Source organism: Strongylocentrotus purpuratus, unplaced genomic scaffold (assembly GCF_000002235.5).
Source record: "Strongylocentrotus purpuratus isolate Spur 01 unplaced genomic scaffold, Spur_5.0 spur5_scaffold_15, whole genome shotgun sequence".
NCBI classification, from domain to species: domain Eukaryota; kingdom Metazoa; phylum Echinodermata; class Echinoidea; order Camarodonta; family Strongylocentrotidae; genus Strongylocentrotus; species Strongylocentrotus purpuratus.
In genome coordinates, this window is record NW_022145600.1 from 10,193,472 (window position 1) to 10,216,408 (window position 22,937).

Consider the following 22,937-nt stretch of genomic DNA (forward strand, 5'->3'; position numbering starts at 1 on the left):
ATGCTTATTATGACAACGTCATCCTAATTATCATGTTAATACATTTTATTTATAAATGGAAGAGGAAAATGGTAAATTTGATATTGCATTGTCCGTTCAACTATTTCTTAACATACCCACACCTATCTTCTTTTAAGTGTACACTGTATATACATGTATGTATGTGGGAGGGGGGGGGGGGTATCCAAAATTCTTTTGCGGAAGAAACTCACCAAGGTTGTAAGCTAAGAAGTCTTTGGAATAGCACTTGGCTCCATTAGGGCGTGTGTTGTCTGTATGCGTATTGCCCCCAAATACAAGCATCAACCCGTTTAAAATCACTGCTGAGTGGAAAAACCGGGGCTGAAGACTCTCCTTCAATATAAGCCTGTAAGGATGAAAACAATGAATGATATAACAGTTTCTGTATTTATTAACATCCAAGTTTGATTGGCTTAGGGTGTTTTATACACATTTTTGGGAGAAAACGTTCAAGTCTGCAATGTCCTGAACCATAGAGTTTTAATATAGCCACATATTTTGACCTGGAAATCATTTCCATTATATTCAGATTTTCAACTCCATGTTAATGTGAATAAAAATAGCTTAAAATTCATAATTAAATTGACAGCACAAGGGGCAGATAGATTTTATAGACTTTGACTTTCTTTTGCTATTTGTAACTAGTTGCATCAAATCTATGAATTCCATAAAGTACTCAGTATGTCACCCATAAGTGATCCAATATAATGCTAGGTTTGTTACTCAATTAAATGAAATGTTTTTTACGAATGATTCCCTTTAATGGAAATGAAGAAGATACAGACCCAATGAAACAACAAATCAGAAGAAAAATAAATTCCTTCAATTTGATCACTTTCTCATGGTATGCCAGGCTAAAGCTGTGGTAATTACATTACTGCAGGGCCCTCATGAAGTTTATTTGGTTTGATGGTTGTTTTACCAGACTGCTAAGAAAACATGTGTATGCTTGCAAGTAAGCGACCAGGGTACAGAATGCTTTAAGTCCTCTCCGAGGGACTCGGTTATGAGGATTAATGCCTTACCAAAGGGCACTAGTGCATTGACTTGATTTCGAACAAGCGACCTCCCAGTTACGAGACCATTGCTCTACCACTGAGCCATCGCGTCTCTTTCAAAGTCATACTAATGATAGCTACAATGGATAAAGGCCACATAATGTACTTACCATGATTTTGTATTCACATCATACTGGTATGTTTGGTCTGACAGCATATGATCGTTGCCCGTCTTCAGTTTAAACCCTCCGTGTATGTAGATCTTGCCACTCTCTGGGTGATAGACACTGGAATGCCCGTACGCCCCTACCACCGCTGCCCCCCTGGTCCTCACCTCCGACCATCTACCCGATGCTGATAAGAAGAAGAAGAAGAAAAAGTGCAGAGGAAAATGATGAAATGTGCTTAATTCTCTAATCAGTACTATTGCAACTTATATAGGGGGTAGTTGTCCTAGGGGTTAGTTGTCCTAGAGGGTGGTTATAGTAGGGGTGGTTGTCCAGGGGGTAGGTGTCCTATAACTCTATTGCAATGATGTTGGGATATGTATGTCAATATTCCATCTCAAAATGGTTATGGTTGAATACCCTTCCACATATTAACTGGGCATCAACCTTTGGGCAGGATATTTTTGGATATCTTTGGATATCTTTGGATATATATGTTTGGATATGTTTGGATATGTTTGGATATGTTTGGATATGTTTTGGATATGTTTTGGATATGATTTGGATATGTTTTGGGTATGTTTGGATGCTTGGATGCTTGGATATGATTTGGATAGGTTTTGGATATGTTTGGGTATGTTTGGATATGTTTGGGTATGTTTGGATATGTTTGGATATGTATGTCAATATTTCATCTCAAAATAGTTATGGTTTAATACCCTTCCACGTATTAACTGGGCATCAACCTTTGGGCAGGATATGCCAGGAACAGCATGGAAAGGGTTATACTTATACATGATCAAATCTCACTCTCTGTTTTTGAAATTGAACTTTTCGAGTATTATTTGGGGTTGATCCCAAGCCTTGATAATATCATCTCCAACGCGTTTTCTTGGGAATTGCAAACGCGGTGCCACTGGAACTGGGAATAGCTGAACTTAGTTTGCAGAACCAGACCCCTGTCAGTCATACCACACACCACAAGGTCTGAATTCTAAGACTAAGTGTACATAGACCTAACGTTCAACTGCACACCATAGGCCCTGTATTGTAGCTGCCAGAGACAATGTTAGGCTATGCTCGAGGCTTTACGGAATGGTGTTTATGTGTCAAAAAAAGTCTGTGCCTTGCAGACTAGGCTAGGCTGAACTGGGTATAGTGTAATCTTTCTGCTGATCAACAATATGGATAATGTTCATGTTATGTCACCTTATCAGATGAACTCCAGGGCATTTCATAAAGCATGAAAATGAGTACATCGGCAGTGGCAGATAATTGATCATGATACCGCGACAAATATGTGGAGGATGACTGTCAGAAATTAATGTTTACAATATCATTTTGTTCAAGCGATTTTTTAATAATCTTTTTAGGATTATTAGCTCACAGCCAAAAAACAAAAATCTATAAATATATATAGTTGTAACATGTACAAGAAAATAACTTCTTGTTGCAGTATTCTTCAATCTTTAAAAAAGAAATGAAATATGCACATTCCAAGATTCATAGAAATTGACATTGACTTGACTTTTAAGACATAAAGCCTTTTAAAAACATAAAGAACTTCAAATTAAAAAGGGGATGGGGAAAGAGAGAGAAAATCTCTTTCATATATTTGTTCTTTTCAAAATCTTTACATTTTCCCTTTCACTTCATATCATTGATGGCTGTATTTCATTTCACTTCCCAAATTTTCGCATTGATCAGGCAACTGATAAGAGACTATACATGTAGGTCTGGATATAGTAACCACTATTTAAGATATTATGTGCGATTCTTTGACATTTTCAAAAATGTTTACGCAAATTTAATATATAGGTTAGATAAAGCGATATTCTAATAGCTGTTGTATCACATACCTTTCCCCGACCATAATTAATTTCAGAGCAAAATAATTATACAGGTTAGGTAACATACCTACATGTATTTATTCAGATATCATACCTTTCCCCCAATTTCATTAAATGTCTGAGCAAAATATTATGGTCATGTAACACAGTATCTAAAACACTATTTCAGATATGTTGACGATTTATTTTCTTTATTGTTCGCCCTAATTTGCACAGCTACAGGTGAATACTCATCATTCTTAACCCATTTCTATGCATCAAATACTCCATCACCCAGAGCAACATCCTTCGTTTAATCTTCCTTGTCATTTTATATTCATAAGGCCTGTTTTCATCAGCTCGAGCTTGGCAAAGAACCTGCTATTTAACCATCCCTATTGAACTGGTTAATTTGCCCCTTCATTAGCCTGCAATTGCAATTATCAGGATATTTGTTCAAGAAAATATTCAAGAAAATATCCAGAGAAATCTTGGTCTTGTTTCCAAAATATCCCGCTATTTGGGAATTAGCGGGCTAATTTGCGCCTGTCCGAGCTAGTTTGTGATGAGCTTATCAGCCTGGTGAAGATGTAATCTAGAGCTTCCGGATAATATCCTAAGTCTGAAACTAGCGGGTTATTTGGCAAACTTGAGCTGATAAACACAGGCCTCTTTCCTTCACTCTTCCCCACCAATTGTTTACATGTACATCATTCGTGCATGCATTGCCAAGATGTATCGACCCACTTCCTTTTCTCAGTAAGTGTAAATCTTCCTTCAGGAAAAACAAAGCTACTGGATTTCCTTTTATGTTGAAAAAAACTTGGTCAAGTTTAAATGCCATGCCCTCAAATATTGTTCATTTTACGGCAGCCTCACTGATTATTCTGATTCTCCAAATAGCCCAAAAAATATTCATACGTATATAAAGATCACTTTTATTTAAAGACCAACTCTTCCCTCAAGAAAATATTGAAAGTAATTTGCATATCATCTGCTGAAGGGTGCTCCGTGTTAAAGTATGACTAAATGAACATCTGGCACTATTAGAGCAGACCATTTACTGTAATTGCTGTTATTTTCACATGATTATTAGGATCTAGGAGTGACTTGTGTAAATCACTATATCACTTGTTTTTCTAGTTTACCTCCAATGACTTACATATATTTCAACTTTATCTACTTACTGATGTTATATTCCTGAACCAGATTGATGTAGCTATATATGGGACTGTAGCCAAAGAAGACGACCATGACGTCATCAATGACATGCGCACTGTGGCCCTCTAAGGCGTGGGGTCCGTCCGTCATGTTGGTCCATGTTTGAGACGCAAGATCAAAGGACCACATCTCAGCTGTTATCCCGCTCCCGGATAACGACCCGCCGAACATATAGAATTTATCCTGCGACAAAGGGATTCAAATACATGTGTAAGAGTTCATGAGCTACTGTACCTTCTACTGCTACAGAAAACTTGCACTACATACACATACTCCTGAGAATCATAGCAATCCCGGATATTGCACTTTGTTAAGGGCAAACAATTAAAATTAAAATTAATAAAACTTCATTAAAATTAACAAAATATCAAAAATAAAAAAAACTTGTTACCCTCAAATAAACTTTTATCAATCTTTTATTGAACATCACTAAAGGATAATTTTTTTATTAAACATCACTAAAGGATATTTCCTTGAAAGGTTATAAAAAACCAACATAATGCATTGAGTCTCAGTTTTATTGTTTTGTTCATGAATGTTTAGGTCTTGAATGAACAAAAATTGGTGAATAAATGAGCCTCCACATAAAGAGAGATGAAATGGAAAGGAAAAAGAGTGGATGGAGGGAAGGGGAGATGGAAAGAGAGGAGGGGAGAGAGGGAGATAGTAAAAGAGGGAGAAAGAGAGAAAGAGAGATGGAGAAAGAGAGAAAGAGAGTGGGAGAGAGTGGGAGAGAGGGAGAGAGAGAGGGAGATAGTAAAAGAGGGAGAAAGAAAGAAAGAGAGAGGGAGAAAGAGAGAAAGAGAGTGGGAGAGAGTGGGAGAGAGGGAGAGAGAGAGGGAGAGAGGGAGATAGTAAAAGAGGGAGAAAGAGAGAAAGAGAGAGGGAGAAAGAGAGAAAGAGAGTGGGAGAGAGTGGGAGAGAGTGGGAGAGAGTGGGAGAGAGTGGGAGAGAGAAAGAGAGAGGGGGAGAGAGAAAGGGAGAAGGAAGGGGGGGACACATAGACATAGAAATTAAGGACTTTTAGATTCGCACGAAGACAATGTGGATTGCTACGCTCGACATCCTTTTAATGCACTGCCTTGAATGGACGTCACACGTATCGGTCCACGCAAATCTAAAAGTCCCTAAAACACTATTCAGGGCCTCAGGAAACTGCATAATTGTCAGAATATTTCACTGGCTTCATGACGTAAATGCAGTCATGTATGAATTTCAGGGTTACTAATCGAATCCTGAACAAAGAGCAGGATAATTGTGCCACTTCTTTTTAACCCCAAATCTATTTCATTAAAAGTCTTCCTCTTCCTCTTTATCTCCAAGAAGACAATATAAAATTCATACCTCATACAGGACAGTAGAATGTGAAAATCTTGGCCTGGGCAGGACTCTGTATTCTGCCACGGCATCTATGACCAGTGATGTTTCTGTTGGAATGTTATATCTGAAACCATAAAAAGAAAAAGAAAAAAATGCTTGATTAGAAAATGAAGACATAGGCTGTAATGTAAAGACACAAGGGTAGATGTAGTCTGATCCAATCCACAGATAAATTGGTATACCGGTAGTGCTTTTCCCTTGCAGTTACAAAGCGCTTAAAAATTATCTCCACATTATAAGGACCCCTTAAACACTTTTAAAAACTTGCTTTTGCAAAGCATCTACAGTGAAATGCACATTATACTCAAGTTCTCACAGTTAACTAAATCATTCATACCCCTCGTACGTTTTATATATTTTGAATTTTTCGTAGCTCAAGAATGAAAGATGGACTGGTTGAATTATTTAGAGACTTTGTTGAATACTTTTAGATGTGAGCTCAATTTTTCACATCCTTAACAAAGTTCAAAACTTGGTAAGGGTATGAATAATTTATTGTTAGCTGTCAGTCTTGGGATAGCTTAATTCCAGGAGCTACTAGAAGGGATTACCATTTCAAGGATCCAGCCCATGAACACTGAATATCAACATACACTGTATGCATCTCATAATGGAAATTTTGATAATAATCATTATAGATCGAGAGAGAGAGTAATCTGGAATGAGGGGACGGAATCCGATCTGGCGAAAATGAAGCCCCTCACGTCACTTTTAATCAACGATATCTTCATTTCATCCACTGCACGATACAATAATACAATCATCAATATGGATCTCCTGATTGAAATCCATCTACATAACATGTATCCACTCTTCTGTTTCAATAGATGCAGGCCTTCACAATCCCATCTCTCTTTGGAAAATATAATATATTGCATGAGACCTATATATGTAGTTCATGGTCATTTATTGATGCGGAGCTAATTTCAGAAAATGTCATCTTTGTTATTAAATATCAACAGACCAGCATACATTGTAAATAGGGCCCCTCAATGTCTGCCAATTTGTTGATGATAATATCTAATTGAAATAGGAATTCCTTCAAAAAAAGAATGTATGTGAGATGATGATGACTACCATAGAGGGACGAGGATGTACACATGTACAGAAAGAAATATAAAATTGCATATTTTTGTAATGACTTTGATACATTTATGTTACCGCTGAATCATAATATTAACCCAGCGCCTACGGGAACTGGGTGAATCCTGTACGATGTCGACAGGAATTAGATAATTCAGTGGTCAACAGGATGACTTATGACTGTCACATTAATAGCTACGGTTTACCAAAATCAACAACATATTCTTTGATAATTTTTATGTATAGCTCTGCTCTGTGAAACAACAGTTAGTTTGTAAGAGCGCTATAGAAATGACTTATTGAATTTGTATTGTATGGTCCAAGTAACTCTGCAATAGTCGGTGCTTATATGACATGTTACAATTACCAAATGTACTAGTGATTTCTATTAAAGGGAGTTCCACACAAAGGAAACCTAATGGAGTAAAAGTTTACAAATAAAATAAGGAAAGACAGATATTTATTTTAAAAACAGTGCCCACTGCATGAGGATTGCCAAAAATTGAATTGGAATAATCTGTTCAACGGCACTCTTCATCAACTGGTGATCAGATGTTCAAAAGAATAAAAATGATTTATTAAGACATTCAATTACTATCCACCAAAATCCCCATATAAAATAACTATTGGATACAAGCCCCGTTTTCTGTCTAGTAATTTGTATTGTTCACAAGATTATGCCACTGAATGCTCGACTGAAGTGTATCACTAGGGGCATTCACACCTACAACAAAGAGTGAGATTTAAAAATTAAATTTTGCATCGCGATCCAAAAATAGTTTTTCTTTGCGTGTGTGGACAGAATAATTTAACTAATCCTTGCAGTAAGATCTTTTGATTTTCCAGAATATTTGCGATAGTTTACCGGGCACTGTGTGTGTGAATGGCATTGAGAATATTAAAAAAAAAAAAATCAATTTATTTAATCGCAGGATTCCAAGCGAGCATACATCGTCGAGATTCATGCATGCGCAGTTCGGACTTTCTTGCCGTCGAACAAGTATTCTCCCTGTGAATGGTTGCCAAAAAAAAAAATCAATCTTTGCATCGCGATCCAATTCGCGCTAAATTGACATGTGTGAACAGGCCTATTCTCATGGAGTATTCATTAAATATTCACTTTATGAATACATGCATGCCTGGATTGGACAGAAACAGTGCTGAGATTAGCCAGGATTCTCACTGAGGGTGGTTTGCGGTTTTCCGCATCCACCTGGAATCACCCAGCAAGCCACAGTAGCAAGGTGGGTAATGGCTTGAGAGCTTGGATGCGGTTCAGTATCTTATAAGAGGCCCATCTTTCCGTCCTAATCCACTGGAGGAGTCAATAAACCCAGTGTATGCGGTTTCTACGATAATAATGATGATGGAAAATAATCCATAACACAACATGATACATCTAGAGCTTCATAATTGGAAATACAAATCCAAAATTATCAATAACACACAAATCTGTTAGAAATTCTGGTCTGGACATTTGGAATAATTTTCCTGACAACATATGCAAATGTCTATTAAGTCTTTCCTCTACATAAATAAATAAATAAATAAAGAAGGAAGGAAAATAAATCAAATAATGAATGAACAAATGAGTTAACAAATACATTAATAAATAAACAAACAAAGAAATAGATAAATTTATAAAAAGTAAATATACATTAAAATACATATGCTAGATTTTCTCAATTTCTCAACCACAAAAATTGGTGCATACATGAAGTTAGATCGTCAGAATTATTTTGCATATCTCTGACCCAGATCTATATTATATGGCAGAGAAGAATTCCATGAAGAATTTGCATAATCAAGGGAACAACCCTCGAAATTGACAAAGTCAAAGTAATTAGGTTGCGAGAGCCTTCCTGTCTGCGTCGCTCTACAAATACCACTTCGCAATTATGATTAATGGGCATTACTTGATGAAAAAAGCACTTTCGCCTCCAGAAAAAATTCCATTTCCATATATTTGCTGTATGAAAGGCTAATGCTGTTTCCATAAACTCAATTTCCCTACATTAATATGGTATGTTCTAGTAGGTTGCTTTATTGATTGGGGGGGGGGGAGCATTTTATAAAAATAGATTTTACAAACGCATTTCATAATATGCATTAGTAGTGAAATAGAAAAAGAGAATCAAAAGAAACTGTAAAGAACCAATGGCATGTTTACAACTGACAGAAGTTAATCAGTATCCTTTTAGTGCACTCATACCCAATGACTATCTACATGGACATGCATACACAGCATGTTTTTCAGATAGAGTGTAAGCTGTGCACATATCGTTAGAAGAGCACATCACCAATTTTATGTCCAAATATTCATACATATACTTTACATTCTATATTTCATTAAAGCCCCCAAGTCTATGACTCAGCCGTGTAAAATGACCAATGTACGGTGGAGGTAGTGTAGAGGAATAGGAGAAGGAATGGATCTTCTTTCCAAATATTTCTCCCAAAATGAGGTTGTCTTCTTATCAGAAGCCTACAGTTTGTCGTTTGGAAGAACCCATCAACATTTTCATGTCCAAATAATCGTACTTATACCTCACATTCTATGTGCCCGTCAAAGCCCCTATTAAGTCTATGACTCAGCTGTGTAAAATGAGCAATGTAAGGTGAAGGTAGGGTAGAGGAAGAGAAGGAATGGATCTTCTTTCCAAATCTTCCTCCCAGAATGAGGTTGTCTCCTTATCAGAAGCCTATACAGTTTATGTCATTTGGAAGCATTCATCAAAATTTTCATGTCTAAATAATCATACATATACCTTACATTCTCTATTCCACAGAGCCTCAAGATCTATGACTCAGCGGTGAAAAATTGCCAAAGGTAAGGTGAAGGTGAAGGTTAGTAGAGGAGGAAGAGAAGCAAAGGATCTCCCTTTTAAAATCTTTCTTCTAGGTGGAGATTTGTCTGGTAAATTCCAATGCTCACCTCCTTCATATAAACCTAATGTTTATGTCATTGGAAGAACCCATCAACCTTTTCATGTCCAAATAATCGTACATATACCTTGCATTCTATATGCCGTTAAAGCCCCCCCCCCCCCCCCCCCCAAGTCTATGACTCAGCCGTGTAAAGAGACCGATATAAGGTGAAGGTTGGGTGGAGGAAGAAGAGAAGAAATGGATCTTCTTTCCAAACCTTCGTCCCAGAATGAGGTTGTCTCCTTATCAGAAGCCTACACTTTATGACGTTTGGAAGAACCCATCAACATTTTCATGTCTAAATAATCATACATATACTTTACATTTTCTATTCCACAGAGCCTAGAGATCTATGACTCAGCCGTGTAAAGTGACCAAGGTAAGTTGAAAATTTGGTAGAGGAAAAGGAGAAGGAATGGATCTCCCTCCAAGTCTTTCTTCTAAATCTGTGGAGATTTATTTAGTAAATTTCAATGCTCACCTCATTCTTACATGTAGAAGCCTAATGGTTATGTCGTTTGGAAGAACCCATCAACATTTTCATGTCTAAATAATTGTACATATATCTTACATTCTATATGCCGTTAAAGCCCCCAAATCTATGACTCAGCTGTGTAATGTGACCAAGGTAAGGTGAAGGTTGGTAGAGGAGAAAGAGAAGGAACGGATCTTCTTTCCAAATCTTCCTCCCGGGCTCCCAAGCATTTTGTGATGTAAACTCTAATACTCACACCTCCTCAATAGAAGCCTACCGTACATCCCGGCTCAAATCCACAGTTTGACACCTTCAGAAATCAAACAACACACATGACCTACCTCACCTATTTTATTAGTGATGAGTTTCCAAGAGACTGCTTATGCTTTTTTTGTCAAATGAAGGGCTGGCTACATGAAGGTTACTGAGAGCTCCAGAGCCATCTAACTAAACTATTGGTAATTTATTATTTAAAAAAAAAAAAAAAAAATTGGTATAGTCGGCAAGATGTTTAAGTAGTGAAGAAATATGTTACTTTATCCAATAATCCCTGTATAGCTTTACATGCAGCATTATGCTCCTTCAATGCTTAGATTTTTCATAAAAACCTTGATCAACTTCCATTATTACTTAACAATGTTCAGTACTAGAACCTTTAAAGGGAGTGTAGCTTGGCAAATACTGGTTAACGTCATCTACGTCTTCTTTTAGACAACTGCAGATAAACAAATGGACTTGATTAACGGTAGTCAGCGACTTAATCTCTACATGGTCAGCGTTCGCGAAACAGACTGAAGTTCTCCTCACGCTTCGGTTTAGCGTTTGTTGCACACACGTGATTGCTGCGGTTGTGTCATCCATAGTCATATTATACCCGATTGGCCCAGAAACAGGCCACGGGAAAGACACGTAGTCTCGTCAGGCTACACTCCCTTTAACAATGTTCAGTACTAGAACCTTTAATATCTATATTTGCGGAAATATTCACACTTCCTACATGAATCATTTCCTATTTGGGCATGAAATAACTAGAGCCACAAGTAATTTACAGTCCATACAGGAAATACTTTCCACTTCAATTTTATTGATCTGAATTTAAAGAAATAGTCAATTAAAATACCTCTTAAAGGAAATATTTGATAATGGTTTCATATCTTTATGAAATAAATGAGGAAATGTAAACAAACGGACACCCACAATACCATGAACAAGCTAGTTGGCTCTGACTTTATGCTTTGCTGCATGATGAATATAATCAGCCTACACACATATTATATTACAAATTTACAAGAAGATGATTTACGTCATTTATGGTTTGGACAATTTTGCAGAAAGGTTTTTGCCACTAGAATTGAGATAATACAAGAACTATACACATGTGGCCTTATTATAGAGATGGCCACTATCCATCCCTTTTTCAAAACTTTGCCAAACTTTGTCAAAACTTTGCATTACCTTTAAGCAAAATTTTTGATTGATCATACATGTATGCAAAATCTACCTTGCCTTGGGGCCAAAGGAACATAAAATGTTTCAATGATGCTAATCACTGAATGTTTTCCCTCAGCAGTACTCACCCATCTCTTTCATCATCATCAACTCTTTTAGGGTAGACAGTTCAGTCTATTAAAGCAGGGGGAAATCCCCTTTCCCCTTTTGATTTTGATTTATCTGTATTTGTGAACCCTATATTCCCCCTCCCTATTCTACATGATCTATAATTCCCTTGTGTATTCCTTCTTCCTCTTTAATACACTTTTCCTATTTCTCTCTTCTCTATCACTTTTTCTCTCTCCCTTCATCTCTTCCTCATTCTATTTTTTTTCTCTCTCTCTCTCTCTCTCTCTCTCTCTCTCTCTCTCTCTCTTCCATCTCTCCCTCTCTCTTTCTTCTCTGTTCAAAACACTTGTTATTTTGAGCCATAAGTAAAATCTATCTTGCACATCATTATTTTTTTTTTATTGATACAAATCATAATCTATTTCTCTCTCTATCCTTCACTCCCTGCCACATACACAAATGTTATACTTCTTCTCTCCTCCCCTCTCAATTCTCTCTTTACAAAGAGCACGCTCTCCATAAAAGGCGAGGTGTTTATACAGCCTTTCTGCGATGGATACTGATCTTTTATAATGATTTGTGTGCCCTCTTTAAAACCCGCAGCATTGGTCCCATTAGAGATAAGAGAAATTGGTACTGCCTCGAACCTGCCTCAATCATACTGTAATGATAGATGCGCAACAAAGCCTCTCTGATCGAAGCCCCTCAGGATAATTACTGATTAGTTATTGATGTTGGTACAGTGACATTTTGAGCTCAAATGCCAGAGCTTGAAGACATATCGAAGGCTTCTAATGTACCTCTCCACAAGTCGATAATGTTATTAATAAACCCCATTTTTATCTCTTTTATTTTATCTACAAGATAAGTCCTCAAGTAATTTTATCTCTACACGTTCAAATTCCAATTAGGACAAAGACTATTCCATACTACCTTATGTTTTGGTGCCACTTATGGAGAGAAATGCTATTTCCAACTAAAATTGAATAAATGTGTGAAGAGATGTAGATGGGGGGGGGGGGGTAAGGACTTAACCCTAAACTGAGGCAGGGCCCTGTTTTATAAAACTTGGTATCAATAACAAATGCTAAATTTCTATGACAGATTTGCTCTCAGCCAATCAAATGCCACCATTTCAGTAGCTTTAATGTAACAGTTATTGTAACTTGTTATTGATAACAAGTTTTATGAACAAGGGCCCTGGGTGGGTTTACAGTACATTGTAAATCAGATTTCCACAGAATCTAAACACTGTAGACTACTTATCAAGCAGTAGAGTTTCAATTTCAATTTTTGGAGTTCTTGGCGAGCAACTTAAAGCCCCTCTGCACTAGTTTGGCATGGACAGATTAGACCTCCCTGCAAGGTCAATGGCAGGTGGTTATCTCAAATCAGCTCTCAATTAACATAAGAAAAAGGGGATCATGGGGGATCAACGGGTACCGCTTCGGCATTGTCGGCTGTATAGAGGGCGCAAGTAGCTATAAGTAGTGCAGTGGGGCTTTAAGATGGCTAAAAGTGCAACTTTCCTTGTGATGGATAACACTCACCTGGAGACGGTTAGATTTTGTTTCTCGTTATACGTGTAGCCTCCGACGACCCAGAGGTCATCCCCAATCAGTATGGTGCTGGCCGCGCCCCGCCCTTCACCGATAGCGCCCTCTTTTATCTCCCATATGCCATCCTCTGCCAGCGTCCCACAGTCACGTCCTGCGGAAAGAAAGAAAAACAATGCATGAGTTTGACCATGAGATAAGTCTGAATGTCAAACTCTTTGAGTGCAATCTGGGCAAATTTGTAAGACAGGAGAGCTTTTGAATTCTGAGGAGAATCAGAATTTGTGATCTGACATTTGTTCCTGATTGTAATTCACCGAAGGCTGAAAATCCTCCAAAATCAGGCTTTCGTTTTAAGGGAAATTATAATGTTAGAAGGGTTTAGTTAGTGTTTGATATTGACACTGGGGTGACTTTCACTGGAGCATGCTGTGACAGACATTAAAAATGCAATTTCTTTTGTTTTTGTTTTTCTTTTTTCCATAATTTGGGTCTTTAGATGTTCTACCTGTACATGCAATAACTTTAATAATAAGCAGATTTCTTTTTTCAAGGAGTACATGTACATCAAGGATCTATAGATCACATCTGAGTATGAAGATAAAATATGTTACAAAAAATGTTATGAGAGGAATTCCTGGTTGCCTCACATCTCAACACTTAACACAAAATAAACAAGAACATTACGACTGAACTAAATCATCAACCATCTGATAGTTTTTGCACAGTACTTTAGTGTGCTAACTCTCAAGGGTACAAAAGATACATTTTCAAACATCAGAGAAGCAACCATAATTCAATATTCTACACATGATTTATTTTGTTTCTACAGAAAAAAGAGAGACAATTGTTCTTGATACTAGCAGAACAAATAAAATTGTAAAATCTTCATAAATACCAACTGCTTTACCAAATCCACTTTCATCTCATCCTAATTTCCCATCCACAAATGGCTTTATGATATGAAATCAAGATTCAGGGTGCCTCATTTGATGAGAGAGGAGGGAATTGTCAAAACACTTGCAATCATAAACAACAAGCTCATTACTGCTTATCAGAAGCAAAGAGGCCCCTCTCAAGGCATGCATGATACATGTAAATATTTATAGCAGAAACTGTTTTGTAATAGGGCATTTCACACACAAGGTATGTCTTCATCAGCTCGAGATTGCAAAATAGCCTGCTATTTCTGATTTGGGAAATAAGCCTGAAGTTACAAATCGCATCTTCATCAGCTCAAGACTCAAAACTCGAGCTCAAGAAATTAGCTCGAGATATTTTGCTCAGCGTTCGCGCATAGTGCGAGTCTTCGGGCTGGTGAAAACGCACCAGACGAATAGTGGGATATTTTGCAAATTTAAAGGTAAAGACCAGTATTGGAAACGCCTCAATTTCAAAAAATGAAATGGAAGCTCTTATTACCCATCATGTGAAAGAATAATGTTTTGAATAATACATGATGATAAAAATGTTGACGGGAAACCGCCTACTAATTGATATATTTGGTAAATTAGTGTATCTCTCGCCTGTTGAGAGATACAAATGCAAGTGTCGCGCACGTGTGTGTAGTCCCATATACATCTTTCTGTGTACAGTGATTCTAACTTTATGAAGACTTGGCCAAATTTCTTATCATTTTGATGATTCCAGAACCATGCAGTACATTTATGCTAGATGATCAACCTTTTCTGATCGATTTCACAATGTTTCTTTCACAATGCAATCGCATGACCATACATGGTCTTTAGCTTTAATAGCCCAAGATATCTTGGGATGATTATCTCGACCAAATATCTCGCTATTTGCAACTGCTGGCTAATAGTTAAAATAGCGGGTGATTTGGCAATCTCGAGCTGATGAAGACAGTCCTTCATAGATCAATTCATCTGTTGAGAGCCAGAAGGGTGTTTACCCAAACACTTTAACATTAGGGGAATACCCTTCTGGCTCTGAACAGATGAATTGATGAGATTCTGATCACGATTCCAATCTTTGTAAATTTTGACCTTTTATGAGAATAACCAAGATTGTTTGGTGTGTATCTCTTTGTTGCAATGGAAGTCAGAGGAGTGCACTCCGTTACAACCAAAGTAAACAGAAGTGAGATCTTATAAATCCTGCTTGTAAAATGGACTAAATTTTCTCAAAGAAATTATCAAATTTGAATTGTGATTCAATGCCATGGTTTTTTAAAACTCAAGTCAGATTACATAGTAAGGTGATTTTTTTTTTAATGCAACAATTGTTTAATGTTGAAAGAAGTTAAACGGTTCAAAATGTATCATAGCCTGTTGAGTAGAAAGCCCGAGATAACTCAATAGAAAACCATACGTGTAATAAATACAAAATACCAAACCTTTCCAATGACCTAGGATACAATGTGTAATTTTAATTATAATTAGTATTATTGCTATATGGTTTAATGCATGATGTTGAGTGTCTATGGGTGCTACATTTATACAATATAGCTATTTATGCTTGAGCGCTGGTTACTTTGGCAGCTCGGCTATATCTAACCAGGGTAATATGTGTAAAGCGCCATGACCGTCAGAGCCTGGCGGATACCGGCGCTATATAAATATCCATATTATTATTATTTATTCCTTGTTTATCACAGGCCATTGAATGAAAAGAGCAATTCATCCGTTGTGCATTAGCTCATATACTTTTACATTTAAAGGGAGTATCGCTTGGCAAATACTGGTTAACGCCATCTACGTCTTCTTTTGGACAACTGCACGTAAATGAATGGACTTAATCTCTACATGGTCGTGAAACAGACCAAAGTACAACGCTTCGGTTTTGCATATGTTGCACGCACACGATTGCTGCAGTCGCGTTGTACATAGTCATATTATACCCAATTGGCCCAAGTCAGGCGACGGGAAAGACACACAGTCTCGTCAGGCTACACTCCCGTTAACAAAAATGAATTGTCTTTCTGATTGTTTTCTTTATGGTGCCAGAGCACTGGATGCAATATTGGATCATATAAACTCATACAATGCTTCATCGCCATCTATATACATAATCATAATAATAAACATGGTGCTGGACGAATTACTTTTCAGCTGATAAAAACAAATATCCAACTCTTCTTCGACCCGTCTAATATTATCCTTGCCGCTGGCGTATCTGCGCTTCCCTTGCATCATCCTCAAGGCAATTCATTATTATAGAAATATTTCTTCCCAGGCACAATCGCAGAAGACGACTTGATAATACAGAATTTAATTGCACAAAGAGATTCTTCCGTCTTATCGCATTTCCCCTGAGAAATCTCTGTGATATGATTGAAGGTTGAAAGAAAATATGGTCTGCTGAGAGAGCCAGAAGGGAGTTATTGGATACTCATTTCTTCGTACACAGATTCAATGACCACCTGTCTCGAAGCTGACGAAATACAGTGAATCGCAAACGATCAAATCATATCATTTTATACATAGGAAACTTTAAAAAACATTGTCTTGAAAGAGTAGAGGTCTTTTCTTGCTATAGTCCTTCAGAAATATTTTTTTCTTCTTCTTTGTTTGGTATTATAATGGCTATTAGTCAAATTTGACTATTGTTGCCAATTTCATCGCATCTCTTTCTTTTAATGTCTTGGTTTTTTCCAATCTCATTTTAATATAAAATTAGTCATAGTCTACACAGTGTTATTTGTATGGTGTCTTCAAAATAACCACAGATCTCAAATACCTGAAGAGATAATGCAATGAAGCCAAAAAATGTACCCCTCATTAGTAATTGATATTGATCAATGCCTGTTTAGATTCGTGCGTCACGCTGCTCCCTTTCCAACACCAACTGTCAAACTTTGGATAACAATTTGACAAAGCTGATGACTAAGGGCGCGTTCATGCTTGATTTTGACGGCCAGAATCAGGCATCTGTTACGCGTTTAGTTTAAAACATGATTGCGTTCATGCTCACTTTTGTAGAATCACCGAAAAGTAAACTCACAAAAAGATGCGTTTACAATTTGTAAACGCGTTGAAATGGGGTCAACGCACTGACCTCTAGTGGGTCTACGTAGCATGCGCACACAGGTTTGCGAACCCAGCTGAAGGCCACCCAAGGAGAATTGCCTGGAGAAGTGAGCATGAACAGTGCACCGTGGAACTGCGATTACGATGAGCGTTTACGATGGGCGTTACAAATCGCTCATTCTGCCTTCAAAATCAAGCATGAACGCGCCCTAAGTAAACCGACTTTTTCACCCTCCCCCTCTCCTGCAGCTAGAGGCCCCCAGACATCATCTGAGCATGTAGCAATGAATAATTAGGCATGGAAACTGACAAAAATGGGGTGAGATTCTGTCACCGGTTAACTAGGGGAAGGGTATATGTCGCTGTGTGTTGGATGAGTCAGATGTATGTTCAGAAAGGCAGGATTAATGCACCGGGACTGTGATTCATTCTTTCTCACTTCTACTATGCATGGAACCTACGTTTCTCAATGGAATGTAGAATTAAACATGTACTGTGGATATGAGTACTCCATGGCTTTGTATTGGGAGGTTGGTTGAGAAAATGAATGACACTCCAATTAATGCTAATATTAAGGCTACAATTAATGCTAATATTGGATGAATATCCCTTTCACTTAATCCATATTGTAGGGATCATCCTATTAACAGCTAGCCCAGCAAAAAATGTATCTCGTGACATTTTAATTGGCCTTCGCTTTGCTGCATGTACAGTCAGTGGTGTAGCTTCTAAGGGGCACAAGGGCATATCCCCCATATAATGATAAAAAGGAAAAAGGGGAAAATAAGAGAAAATGAAAGGGAGAAGAAAAGGGCAAGAAAAGAAGGTAATATAATCCTTCCCACATCTTCCCTAATCAGTGGTTTTGGGAAATTCATATTTCATTCTCTGAGCAAGATCAGTGCAACCCCCCCCCCCCCCATACTCATGATGCTAGTGCCCCTTACATTGCTAGACTCGTGCTAAGCCACTGTGCACAATACTGTACATGCATTTAAAAAGCCTACTGAAAATACAAAGGGACAGGAGTCTGTTTTTATCTTTGAAATTATAATACCCAAATATTACTGCAATTCAATAAGACTCAATGTTTTTACAATGAGCCTTAGGCGCACGCACGCTGCCTTCCCTTATCTCGCGTTACCATATACATGTTTGGTATGAGGATGAGTATAGATAATCAATTGTTTTTGTAATTTGATAGAACTTCCTCAGTTTAACCATGTACATATACAGTACACATAAAAATGCCATAGTAACAATGCCATAACAAGAGGCTATTGTGCTGATTATGGTCAGCGATTTTCTATAGTTGTATCTTGCATTATGATGTATGGTGCAAGAATGATTTCAGTTAACAAATTATTTTAGGTACAGTGTAACTTGATAGTTTTCAGCACAATCAGTTACAGGTACAACACACGGTAACATTAACAGTACAATAGAAACCATGTCATAACAAGAGGCAATTGACAGTGCTATTCATGTATTGAATGCGGTCAAGGATTTTCTCCACTGTTAGCTGTGATACAGTTTGACCTAGCCACATAACCATTATCTAGAATATTCTGAATTCTGAGTGGATATGCGACAAGCTGATTTCAATGGCTTACAGAACTTTTAACTAAAAATGCAGAAAACAGTCAACCTCAGAGGACAATTGCTTTGTCTATCCATTAAGTCACAATGAGAAAGTCGTGTTTCAATTCATAATCTGTAAAGGAAATACTAGTGTTGTTTATGTCGCCACAATACTAGTATCGGTGTATGTTAAATTCAGGTCACTTCAATGAGCGATCGCTCATTTATGTTTTATGTTTTATGTTTTATGTTTTATGTTTTATGTTTTGCTCGGAAATGTACAGGTCAAAAATGCAAGTACACACGGATGTGTATGTGTTTACCTTTGGGGCATGTGACACTATCCCCTAATATAAACTTTCAATCGATACAAAGGACTTTAAAACATTATTAGCTGTAGGGTTCAGATAAGGGAAATGGGAAAACAAAATCATGAGAAAATTAATTTGATTTATTTAGTATGAAAATCATCTCCACAGCAAACTTCAACTAAAGTTGTTGTCAAAGAAAAGATTTTAAGGGACTACCCGTAAAACAGAATACGTCATAATTCAAAATAGCCCCAATTTAAAATGTATGAGATATATATTTTTGTATAATTAAACACAAAAAGAGCTCCCTTGGAATTAACAAAGGAAAAACACCTACTGTACATGACCCAAGAACTACACTGTAGCCTACACACACATATAAAAATATGACTCAGTTAATTGGAATGTTCTAAAAACACCAAACAGACACAAACAGGCACGTAAAAGGATGTAAATATGAAAGCTGCATATTTCATAATCCAGGAATGACATCACAAAAGAATGGTCCACCGATCACCTACTCACCTTAATACCCCATTTGTACTGGGAATTTAATTTCAAATCCCCTGAAAGAATAATCGGTGTATGGATGGAATGTATACCATCAAACTTAACCAAATTTACCTGGCATTCTATAGGCCAGTGGATAAGGAGTGTGAAGAAATTAAATTATAACAAATTCTGTGCATTAAATCTGAGTCCAACTTGGGTTCCACTTCCATGCAGGCCCTATTCTACGTATGTCGAAAAGTCCACTCACAGGTCATCAAGAGGGTATTTAAACATGCAGTACCGGTACATTTTTTTTAAAAGTACAAGTAATATACTCAGATTGTTATTATAGGATACCCACATGGAACCATTTATGTACAGGATAAACTATGTTGTGTGATTTGTAAACTTGAAGCACCTTAGAAGCAGCCCTGAAGCACCTGAACACCCAACATAAAAGGGTAAAACATACAAGGGCATCCTGGGAGGCCACTCTAGATTCAGTAACCTTTAAAAACAGTCATTGTACATGCACATGTTTACCACTTCTGGGTCATATAAATGTCATATACAGTACAGCAATATTGGTCATGCATATATGCTCCGGATGGTCGAAAAGGCCCAGTGTAAAATGAAATAGGCCAGTCTATACAGTAAGGCGCTTCAAAGGCATTTAACATTTCAGTGCAGTTTGAAAGGGACAACAGTTATTATGCCACCATTTCTACAATATATACCAATCTCATCGTTACGCAGTTATGACTCATACTATGACTTAGTCCTCCTGTATACACACAACCCAAATTAGTCGATGAGGGAAGGAACACGGTAACAACCCCCTAAACAGTCCTGTGTTTGACCATGGAAGTCAGAGTGTAACGGGCCATCTCTATGACACCCTCATCGTCAGGCTTCCTCTAACAGCTTTCTTCAAGTACATCCTCAATCATCACAGAGAATAGATCTCCATTGAGTCATTGTAAATCAACTTGTAATCTGATCTTGCCCTATTTATCTGACAAGTGTACTACGTTTATCCACGGACCTACAGTGGTTTATCATCAACTTGGAATAATAACTCCCAAAATGTCCTACCTAGACTTACAGTTTCAAGTCCCATGAAAGACTACCTACAATGTAAATGTTATAGCTGAAAGGCATTAAGTCATACAACGTTAACGCCCTTCTGGCTCTCAACAGATTCTATCTACATGTACAATCTATTTTTGCTCCAATCAAATGAGACATGAGCCAAATTCACTATGCACAAAACTTCTCATGACTAATGATTTAACTTTAGAGCGAAGGTACATAAAGCACACAATCCATCATCTTTCCTGGTTTTATCTTGTCAGATCTAGTTGTAGATTATAATATATATCACTAACCTATCCTCAGCCCTGCAATTATCTTGAATAGATACTGTAAGTTGATGCAATGCACCAAAATAATGTGTATGTTTTTTTCCTCCATCCCTTTTATTCTGGGCGTTCATAATTTCAAATGATTAAAGAATAAACCTACTACATGTCCTTCAATGCAATATGTATTTTTTGTGTCCTGCTTCATTTTGTCAATATGGTGACGTCATCAAAAGAAGCATATTTTCATTCATATGAAGCATTATTCCATTCCCATCTACACCAAACAAACAACAAAATAACACCAGAATCCAGAATTTAACAAAAATCTCTTATTTACTTTTGAAAACTAGCCTATCATCAATCTACCAGTAGTCAACTGATTTCTATAAAGGTATCCTCAATAGCTCTTAAATTACTCTCCGAGTGCAATTTAAATAGCAGCTTATGTTGCAATTCATGATAATTCAGGTGTAATTTGACAGCAATATTACTTCCTCCTTCCCTTTTCCCTCTTTCTCTTTCTCTTTCTCTTCCTGTCATTGGCTGATCTAAAAAAACGCAAGCTCATTGACAATATTTACTCATCTATATCGGTTCCTGAATGGACTCTGTTTACTATCTATGCTTCCTGATTGTCAAAGTTGTACAAAGATCCTGGCATGTTATGAATAGAACACACCTTTCAGCATAGTAGTATACAGTACATACAATGATTAATTCCTACATCTAGAGATGAAAAAGAGGTTCTTTTACATGTACCACCAGTTGCTGTCTATGTCGAGATTATGAAATGAAAGTACACCTACATGTATTTACATGTATATGCACTGGGAAGCCAACACAATCTAAAATTGAAACTTGCACAACATCTTCAAAACAAAGAACATCTGATAATCTATGTTTGTCAGTAAAAGTTATGTTTAAAGCATTCCCTTCCTGTTTTTCACTTTACTAAAGATTTAAAAGAAAGTAAGATTTCAGAGTTTATATTCAAATTGTACATTTTTTTCTAGAAGAATAGAGTTTACATGGGGCAATTTAAAAAAGAGAATTGTATTTGTTCAATTGACTTACATGTACATTCACATGATTACTGTAACAAAATGTATAAGATTTTTAAGAGAATTTTTTTAAAGTCTTTAGGAATCATAATTTGTTTACAGATCTTACAAGTCTCAACATTCTTGCTCACAAACCTGCCCCCCCCCCCCCGAAAAAAAATTAAATGTGGCAACATGAAATTGTAACATGAACGACAATGGGGTGAAAAAGTAGATGCATGGAACATGGGCCTCTAAGCATACTTGACCTAGCTAGTTATGTGTGTTACACAACACGGAAATATAGAGGGCACTGCATAAATGTCATGCTTTTTTGTCACAGTGGTTTTTTTAATATGAATTTTTCTTTTGGGCAGTTTTAATATTACTTCATCATGTGTAAAACAAGGCTTAAGAATGGGTACCTGGCAAGAAGTCAAGTATTCACAATGTACCCCTTGAGCTAAATCCATGGTATTAAAGAGAGATCTCATTATAAACCTTCACATTATGCCTGAGAGCACTGTATGAATGACTTGTGATCATTATAAAACTTGGCTGTGACGTACTTCTCAGTATTATCAATCACACATATAATCTTTTTGTCAGGCAATAATGGGTAGGGCCCCCTTCTAGTCTTACAAACATAAAGATTCCAAATTCAAAAGAAAGCTAACATATGGATGCATTTGGGAACAAGGTAATAGCTTTGCAACTATCTAGTTATAAATTCCACTACCAGGCGCGGGCTACGGTACAATACACTGTGAGAAAGCTTTCGTCCTTGAAGCCTAATTTCGTAACTGTATGTCTGGGGAAAAAAACAAATACTCTTTTCAACGACCTCTGAAACAGAGAAATTCCTATATCTTGAATAATGCAAAACAGTTTTGAATGCAAATTTATTTGAAGAATAATATCATTCTGTATGTGGTCTGAAAC

General features: G+C 37.0%; 1 protein-coding gene across 6 annotated transcripts in view; it reads right to left on the reverse strand.

The window, feature by feature from the left end:
- The window catches only part of LOC575558 (attractin-like protein 1), a 94,530-nt gene that overhangs the window by 40,231 nt on the left and 31,362 nt on the right, over window positions 1-22,937 (reverse strand). For all 6 annotated transcript variants that reach the window (XM_030985539.1, XM_030985537.1, XM_030985538.1 and 3 more), the window contains exons 6-10: window positions 13,213-13,372; window positions 5,581-5,680; window positions 4,203-4,419; window positions 1,190-1,373; window positions 213-367 (exon numbers count right to left, since the gene is read on the reverse strand). In XM_030985539.1, the coding sequence (XP_030841399.1) occupies window positions 213-367; window positions 1,190-1,373; window positions 4,203-4,419; window positions 5,581-5,680; window positions 13,213-13,372 (816 nt within the window). The remainder of the gene's footprint in view (window positions 1-212; window positions 368-1,189; window positions 1,374-4,202; window positions 4,420-5,580; window positions 5,681-13,212; window positions 13,373-22,937) is intronic.